General features: G+C 47.0%; 1 protein-coding gene across 15 annotated transcripts in view; it reads left to right on the top strand.

Moving 5' to 3' along the window:
* The first annotated feature begins 3,094 nt into the window (after positions 1–3,094).
* LOC147448373 (uncharacterized) overlaps positions 3,095–9,484 on the top strand; it is a 129,351-nt gene continuing 122,961 nt past the window's right edge. For 8 of the 15 annotated variants that reach the window (XR_015189344.1, XR_015189345.1, XM_086521007.1 and 5 more), the window contains exons 1-4: positions 3,095–3,474; positions 3,864–3,923; positions 4,260–4,417; positions 5,812–5,890. Coding sequence is in view for 7 of the 15 variants with exons in the window: in XM_086521007.1 (XP_086377133.1) it covers positions 3,461–3,474; positions 3,864–3,923; positions 4,260–4,417; positions 5,812–5,885 (306 nt within the window). In the remaining 8 variants the exon portion in view is untranslated. The remainder of the gene's footprint in view (positions 3,475–3,863; positions 3,924–4,259; positions 4,418–5,811; positions 5,891–9,484) is intronic. The other 7 variants (XR_015189339.1, XR_015189341.1, XR_015189343.1 and 4 more) reach the window with 1 other exon arrangement.

Raw genomic sequence — 9,484 nt, 5'->3', positions numbered from 1 at the left:
ATTGCGCACCATTTTCCATGCAAAGCCTTTGCGTACTAATGAGAGTAGGGAAAATTATCATGTACGTGTGAGTGACGATGTGGTTTTCTATGTAGGGTAGAGCAGCAAACCTTACAACATCAACACTAAGAACATCATCAAGAGCTCTGCTTACTTAAGAAATTTGTTGAGCAAGAAGAGAGGCGTGCCTGACCTTGTGGTAACAACGGATTGCAAGGAGAGCATATTGTTGCTACTGATGATGAGATATGGCGCTTCGAAGACCGTGCCACCTCTCTCCCACGGCCAGGCCTTTCGTTGAAGGAGGCGCTATTGAGCATTACGATCACGGCTCTTCAGTCGTCTTTCTATCGATGGCCATGCGTCTGCCTTTCCAACACCACGTCCCAACAGTTGGTCGAGTTTGTCGCCTATCCCACGAAGCCTATGCTTGCCAACTGATGTGGACAAAGAGAAGGCACCCATCTACTTGTGTCACCACTCTAGGTAGATGGGTAGTGTCGTCCAATACGGACCACCTCAATGGGTGCTTAGCTTCCACTACAGGCACACTTGATGTGCAACTTGCGGGCCGATGCCCACCGACATGCTACCCAAGCTCTTTGTGAAGATGTTCAGTATATTCAGGGCACAACGTATGATTCGATGACCTCTTGCAAGCCGGCCGTGCACTGGTGGTGTTGCTTGCGGCTTCCCGCCCCGCCCCCCACCCCCCCCTCTCTCTCGCTCTCTCTTTTTGAGCTCAATGTTGCCATAGCCACCAATGCTCTGTCGTGTTGTCTCCATTTGTTGCTGCCTTCAGTCCTTGACTGCCTTATCTTTTGTGTATACCCACCATCACCTACTCTACAGCAGCCTCGCCCTTGCTCTTCCCTCTGACATTGCCATGTAGCTTGGGTGCCTCGCTATGACAACCTGTATCACTACACACCCTCTGTGTGGTGTGGGTAGCACCCCACAATGCCACCCCATTCTGCGCAACACCCCTCATGCACGTGCAGGGCCGAGACCCACAATCCACCACTTTTTCATGTAGCTTGGTTGCCACGCTCTGACAGCTCGTAGCATTGCACACCATTTTCCATGCAAGCCTTTGCGTACTAATGAGAGTAGGAAAAATCATCATGTACGTGTGAGTGATGATGTGGTTTTCTACGTAGGGTAGAGCAGCGAGCCTTACAACATCAGCACTAAGAACATCATCAAGAGCTCTGCTTACTTAAGAAATTTGTTGAGCAAGAAGAGAGGCGTGCCCGGCCTCGTGGTAACAACGGATTGCAAAGAGAGCATATTGTTGCTATTGATGATGAGATATGGCGCTTCGGAGACCTTGCCACCTCTCTCCTACAGCCAAGCCTTTCATTGAAGGAGGCACTACTGAGCATTACGATCACGTCTCTTCAGTCATCTTTCTATCGATGGCCATGCGTCTGCCTTTCCAGCATCACCTCCCAACAGTTGGTCGAGTTTGTCGCCTATCCTACGAAGCCTATGCTTTCCAACTGATGTGGACAAAGAGAAGACGCCCATCTACTCGTGTCACCACTCTAGGTAGATGGGTAGTGTCGTTCGATGCGGACCACCACTCAATGGATGCTTAGCTTCCACTACAGGCACGCTTGATGTGCAGCTTGCGAGCCGACACCCATCGACATGCTACCCAAGCTCTTTGTGAAGATGTTCAGTATATTCAGAGCACAAGGTATGATTCGACGACCTCTTGCAAGCCGGCCGTGCATTGGTAGTGTTGCTTGCGCCCCCCCCCCCCCTCTCTCTCTCTCTCACACACACACACACACACCCTTGTACGCCAATAAATGCACAGCAAGCACACCGCCTAAGAGGAAGCCATATGAAGGACAATTGTTTGACAATAACCAAGAATACACAAAAAACTTATCAACTATGCTACAACAAAGAGAACATGTAAGCAATATTGTGAATGTAAAATAGACATAAGTTTGGCGTTTCACGCTCAATGAACATAACCATTTACAAAAACAAAATCAAGAAAAGAAATTTTGCATGTTTGGAAAAATGACTCGAAGTCGTCTCTGGAGTCTCTCTCTCTCTCTCTCTCTCTCTCTCTCTCTCTCTCTCGCTCTCTCTCTCTCTTGCGCAGATACCAACGCTTGGAACTCGTCTCTCTCTCTCTCTCACACATGCTCATACGCAAATACCAAGTTACCAACGCTAGAAGTCTCTCTCTCTCTCTCATGCACAAATACAACAAAGCGAACCTTCTCTCTCTCTTAGGTGGGATTTCTCTTTCTCTCTATCTGCAGTCACATTGTCACACACACGCGGGTATGTGCACACAACTACGGTCTACCTGAAGGTTGAAGCCCCTCCGGCTCTCTCTCTCTTTTTCCGCGGAGTACCTGTCCAACTCTCTCTCTAAGCGCACAGTTGCAGGCGACACAATCGGAGGTGGCCGGACTTGAGCAGCTTTCAAGAGCAGGCACTCAATCAGGATGTGCTCCTTGAGTCCTTCACACGCTTGAGGTGAGCTTCCAATATTCGCAGAACGGACAAACTGCAACTCCAGTTGCTTTGAGAACTTTAATAAACACACACACACACACACACACACACACACACACACACGTGTGCGCACGCACGCTCAATATATGCAGGTATAAAGAGTGCCACGGCGCTCATGGGCAACTCTTTCTCTCTCTCTACATGCACAGTGCCCACTGTCTCTCATGCTCGTACATTGACGCAATAGACTCTCTCTGTCTGTCTCTCAGTGCGCTGAGCACCATGGATTGCAGGCCACACTGCTGGAGGTGACCGGAGCAAGCATATGCCGCCACGTGTCCAGGGGAGGGGCCGGAATCCCTTCCCCCATTATCTATTAGTATAGATTATATATAGTATAGAAGTATAGATATAGATAGATGTTGGAAGGATTACTATATGGGAGTACCTCAAAAGCTCCTTGTGCATTGGCATCCAGATGCTGAAGCGACCAGAAAACCGCAAAAAAAGGCAACTTTCTTGCTTAAGAGACATCCGACGGCCCCGCTTGCTCGAACAATTACCACCCTCGATCCCAACCCACGCACCTTGAGGCTCGCAGGCTGAGAGACATAGAGAGAGAGGGAACTGTCTTCAAGGCAGCACCTCGAGAGTCGAGACTTGCGGGCTCTGAGAGAGAGAGTGCTGTCAATTTTGCATGGTTAATCGCACTCTTTTGTGTGTGTGTGTGTGTGTGTGTGAGAGAGAGAGAGAGAGAGAGAGAGAGAGATCGAAAACAGAGTAAGGGGGCGCTATGGCGTCTTCCTCTTCTCCGGCAATGCTGCATTCATTTGTGTGCTCAAGCTTCGTCACCCCGCTCTCTAAGCCCTGCGTACTCTCGCGGTCCGTGCTTCAGCATCCGCTGCCTCGTTGCCCTCGCTATCCCTTGTAGTATCTGCCTCGTCATCGTCATCACCCTCACCCAGCTCCAGTAGCGATGGTCTTGTATCGGTAAGCCCTCCTACAACAAGGTCTATTCGGTGTTGCATGCTGCCTCTGGACACTTCATCAGCTACGGTGATGGTGCTCCTCTTCCGGGAAAGCACCCAAATCCTAGAAGAAGTCGACATTGCGAAGATGGCTCTTGGGCGAGGCCGATGAGACCTTTATTATACGTGGGTGCTATATTTGTAAAGGATATGTAATGAAGCGAGAGTTTTCCATTCTGGTTGGCAAGCTAGTGATCCTTGGCAGCTCACATGGCTGCGAAAAATTCAGGGGCCTCTGGCATTGCGATCTACATGCGGCTGAGAGAGAGACCGTCTTTGCTCTTTAGCTTTGTCTTTCTGTATTTCTGTCTCATAATTTTATTACACTATATAATGATGATGCCGCTGCAGGTTTCTATCTGCCCCTCTTCAATTTGAGAGCGGAAGGAGCTGCAGTACTCCAACCTCCAGGTAGTACAGCAGGACCGTGGCATCATCATGCCCTCTGTGGAATGCTCCCTCGCAACACGCAATTTAGGACTTGGCTATGATGCCTCTGCTGTATTGTTTTGCTTCATGCCGCCGTAGATACAATCCTTTCTTTCTCTTACTTCTGGTTCTCATTTTTCCCTTGCTCTCTCTTGGAGCACCCCGCCCCGTGCCTCTAGCTCCCACATACCCTATTCTTCCTTACGGGCCATGGCCCTTCTAGTATATTTGCCTCCATCCTTAGATTGTTTGGATTCATCTCTTCCGATAAAGGCTTCTCTTTTGGCTTCCTAAGTGTCTTTGGTTGCCCCTCTGCAGTTGCTGCCTGGCTTGGGTGCTGCACGAAAATGGTCAGGGCTTTGTGGTTCCGAAGGTCTTCCCCCTCTGCTCGTATTCTTGGTGGTCTGCTTGGGTGCCGCTCAGAAGCATGAAAATAACTTTACAGTATGATGGATGTTTATGTTCTGCTTGTACAGGTGCAGTTCTATTCTTCATGTAATTGTCACTCACATATCATGTTTTTGAGTTTTTGAAAGAAGTCTGTCTTTATATTGTTCTGCTTGTGTAGTCCAATATTAAAACATGTGTTTCTTAGCTTAATTACACTTGTCTATGTTAATTATTCGCATGGTAAATTGATTGCAAGAGCATTTATTTATTGTCTGTGAGCTTCTACGGGCTAATTTATAGGAGTTTTACAAGTTCAACAAAGTGGCAACATGTTCAGCTGATGTAAGGCACATGCTACGTAGCGACTGCAGTTGAGAACCAGAGAGGGGGACCTTGGTCTCTGAGAGAGAAGAGAGTCTAGACAGAGCTGTGTGTGGAAATTAATGAAAAGCTGTTCAATTGTCATTGTGTTTGCTTCTTTGGTAAATGCCTCCCTCTCTCTCTCTCTCACACACACACACACACACACACACACAATGTCACACATGCACCTCTTTCTCTCTCTATATCTCTCTACGTAGGCAGCTGGATCGCAAGACCAGGTGCTCCATGTATCATGACACGCTTGATGAAGTGTCTAAAGTGGCAGGCTTCACCGACTCTTGCTTTTAATACCTTGATATCCGTTGATTCAGACTTGCATCGTCGAGAGAGAGAGAGAGAGAGAGAGAGAGAGCACAACAATGCTATTGTTGGTGGCATGGTGCCCCTTTCATGCATTACAAACACAAAAAAGACCTAGAAGCTAGAGTATACCATAGCCGGAGCAAGCAAGTAGGTGAGATCTAGATGCTCCTTGCATTGTAGGAAGCTCTTTTTAACGACAAGAGCCCACTGTCGCTTTGGCTACTTTTTAAAATTGAAATGGTGGTCTCTTTACCTTCCACCCTTGCTCTCAAGGGCTGGCCTCGTGATTTTACCACTTGTTTTTAGTAAAACCCTGCGTCTGTTGTCCTATGCTGCTGCGCACCTGCGAGGCTTCTTCTGCAGCACGTATCTGCTGCGCACCTACCTGCGAACCTGCAGGCTACGACTCAGTGGATTTTGGGGCTTGAACGAACTTGTACCTGCGGCAAGCTGCGAATTGTGTTGTATCTACGCATCTGCAGGGTTTGGTGACCTTGCCTAGTTGTATTTCTCATCACCCTCACAGTTAGTGAGCCGTGTGTTTGGAGCGTTGTGTGCTTCCAGCCAGTGGAGCGTCCGCCGCCGTCATGTATATGATATTTTTGATATAGTATGATGCAGAGGTTTCTTTCAGTTGTTCATTTTTATTCATTGTTCCTATTTCCAGTTATTCATGGTCTTGTTCATTTCTATTCACTGTTCCTGTTTCCTGCTATTCACAGTTTATTGTCTTGTTCATTTCAACATGGTACTAATTGACAGTCTTTGAGTAGAGATATATCTATGTCCACAGGTTGTACGGTGCTGCTGTTGCCTCCGTGCTCTCGCTTAGACTCTGGCTCCCTCTCTCTTCGACAAACACGATGACTAAGGTAGAGTGCATTTTACACTATACTAGAGCAATTTGGTTCAATCTTTCCTTTCTTTTGCTTAATTTTGTGTTTTTCATACCCATATAGATTGCATACCCTTAATGGTAGTGTTTCATTATTGCACTGATTGTAGGATATGCACAAGAAGGTCACATTATTAATTGAATTGAGATGCAACATGAGGGCATGCTTCATGATGCAATGAATTGTGCTTGTGTGCTTAATGTGCATAGTCAACGGGGTTTTTGCAAATATAAGCACCAAAAATGGCATGAATTCAAGTCTAGAGGGTTGCACTTGCATGGTTGATCTTCTTGTGCGCGTAAGGGCACCTAGAAAAGGTAGTTGGAGGTCGTCTCCATAGCCAATCATGGAATTCTATTTGGTCTCATATCCCTTAGTCAATGAAGATAGTCAATTGCTTGAAATGGAGCTTAAACAACCATAGGTGAAATATCAAATATGGCGTGAATTGAAGTATAGATTGTTAAACTTGCATGATTTATCGTTTTGGGTGCGTAAGGGTACCTGGAAAAGGCAACCGGAGGTTGCCTCCATTGCCAATCATGGGATTCTATTTGGTCTCGATGAAGATAGTTAATCGTGTTACACTTGCATGGTTTATCTTTGGGGTGTGCAAGGGTACCTAGATTAGGCAAATGGAGGCCACGTCCATAGCCTATTATGGGATTCTATTTGGTCTCAATGAAGATAGCCAATCGTTTACAATGAAGCTTAAATTGTTAGAGTTTTGGCATCTCAAGTGAACTGCCCAATGTGATCCCATTGTTTAGTTTGGCTTTTAGGTATTTATTTCATAGTTACCGGGGAACGCCCCCTAGCCCCCGTTCCGGCGTTCCGTGGGGCAGTTCCCTTCCCGAACGTTCCGGAACGTCCCGGAATGTCTGACGTTCCAGGTGGCCAATGCAAACCGGAACGGCCGTTCCGGAACGTTCCGAAACGTCTCCGGACCGTTCCGGAATGCCCCTGGAACGGCCAACGGCTACAAACAAATTTGGCAAAAATTGAAAAAATTGAAGTAAATGTTTGGGCTTCTTTTGAAAGTGTGCAAGGCCTCAAGGACTCATAAAATGCACCCCCCTCCCCCTTTCTCTTCACAAGCTAATCCTCAAGGCTCAAGCTCTCTCCCTCTCACTCTCAAGATCTCTCCCTCTCAAGACTCGCTCTCTCAAGGCTCAAGGCTTCAAGCCTTCAAGCTCTCTTCCTCTCCCTCCCACTCTCTCAAATCTCTCCCTCTCCATCTCACTCTCTCTCTCTCTCTCTCTCTCTCTCGCTCTCATCATCTAGTCATAGCAAGGTTGAATGGTCTTCAAAACGAGTTTTTTGTGAGTATTAGAGTCAAAGCACTCTAATACTCCTTGTATTTAAACACAAGGAGCTAAAAATTGCACTATTTGGGTGTTTTTATACCTCCCGTTCCGCGACGTTCCCGTTCCGGACCCCTAGCCGCTCCCCCGTTCCGCGGGGGATCCTGTTGCCGTTCCCGTTCCGCGTTCCGGGTAACTATGATTTATTTGCTTATTTGTCAAAGTCTTGGTAGGGCAATTTACTGAGGTTGCTATATAAGCAACCCCTTGCCTCCATTGTATACACATTCAATTATTCATTGCCAAGGTTGATTGGTTTAGAAGTCTCTCTCTCTCTCTCTCTCTCTCTCTCTCTCTCTCTCTCTCTCGTGCTCACTCTCCTCGGTTTCTATGCTTCTGCATCGTCAACTTTGACATGGTATCAAAGCGCTTGGTGGCGCACCGTGCTTGAAGACTCTTGGCGGAGAAGAGTAAACGGAGAAGAAGAAAGTCTCGTCGTCGACGTTTTCCTTACCTCCTCTGTCGTTGTCCAAAACATTACTGAACCGACGCCAGCTAGCCTAGCGTTTTTGCATTGTAGAACGTTCTCACATAGATGTGCCGAATTCCCTCCTCTATCGCTAGGGTTTCAGTCGGCGGGAGCTATTGGCGGCGCCATCTTGCTCTCCGACAGCGTTAAAAGTTGTTTGGCAGTGTTGTGTGGCCACAAGGCATCGCTGTGAAGTGTGAGCTTTGTCCTAGAGTGTGAGTGAAGGAGAGAAGAGTGGAATTATCCCACATGCTGTGGAGCAAGGCTGTAGAGCTACTTAAAGCTCATTTCATGAATGAATAAACACAACTCTATTTTGCACTACATGCTTGTCTATGGTGAGCTTGTGCTAAGCTAAGTCAATACTCAAGATTGTGTTTATGAGTCCAAGCTAATTCTATCTTGGAACCTAATTCACTTGAGTGATAATCTTGCTTACACACACACACTCACACACTTGTACTATGTTTCTCTTTCATCCACCCTAGCTAGCACGATTCCATTTCTAACAAGTGGTATCAGAGCATTAGGTTATGTTAGCTAGGTTTGTTACTATGCATTTGCGTGTTAGTGTAATTACCGTTTCTTAATTATCATTAGCAAGTCCTATTAAGTTTCTCTGCTCTCTAATCAATTCAAGACTAAGCTATGTGTGGGCAAGTTCATGGTGAAAGTCCATTGAGCCACTACCTTCCATAGATAGGTCGAGTTTTGATTAAGAGTTCCTTTTTATTTGATAAGTGTTGGTTTTTGCATATTTCACATCTTCAATTAGGTTTTTCATGTTCACAATCACCGAACACTATTCACCTGATCTCGAAGTACTCCTTATAAGCTCTCCGAAGAGCCTTCAAGCTCTCCGACCGGACATCTTTAGCCCCACTAATTAGACTCCTAACCTTATGCTTAAAATAGGTGTGTGTGTGTGTGTCTCTGTGGGTGAATCTTTGCAAAACCGAGAAATAAATATTATTCTCTTGGAGTTTTCTTCACGTAGAGCCCATTGGGCCCCTTGGCTTAGCACAAACACTATATATATAGTGGTTGAGGTGGGTTGCGAGCTCAAAATCCCTATATGGCAAAGGAGGGGTGTGGACGGACTTGAAACTGGCGGTTAGTTGTGTTGTTGAGTCCCTTGTCGGGTCCGCAGGGGAACCTTCACGCGGGCAAGCCTTTTTAGACCTCACCGACTCGGTGTTGACCGCCTTGCTCCCGCTTTGCTCGAAGGCCCTTCCCAATTGCCCTCGCCTGTCCGGACACCCTGCCCGTTGCTTGGACCTGCCCGATCTGCCCGGCCTTGCTGTCCTTTGCTCGACCTTGTAAGAGCTTCTTTCCATGGACTCATCTTGTAAGGCTTTGAAGCTTCCCAAACCACATAAGGGGCCAGTCCCACAAAGGGAACCTTGAGCACCTAGCCAAGGTCTCAAATCTAAAAAATTTCAAAACCTCAACACGTGTAAGGTGCAGCGGAATGATTGTTTGCGATTTGCTCAAGATGAGTGCTCCGAACTGTGCTCAAGGTTCCTTTTCGTTCTTATGGAAGGTAGAGCCTTCCCTCTACCTTCCGTTCTTAATGAGAGAATGCTATGATCACAAACAAAGTGAATGGACACTGTGCGTGCAAGTGTATGAGACTGAGAGAGAGAGAGAAGAGAGATACGACACCAGAGACTGTTGTAAAACCCTCCTCCGAAGGCCCCACTCTCTCGACGAGAGTGGTCTACTTATTGATTGCAC

This window comes from Adiantum capillus-veneris, chromosome 10 (genome assembly GCF_014529385.1).
Source record: "Adiantum capillus-veneris isolate H3 chromosome 10, ASM1452938v2, whole genome shotgun sequence".
NCBI lineage: Eukaryota > Viridiplantae > Streptophyta > Polypodiopsida > Polypodiales > Pteridaceae > Adiantum > Adiantum capillus-veneris.
Note: the sequence above shows the minus strand (reverse complement) of the source record. Positions and strands in the feature narration are given on the sequence as shown.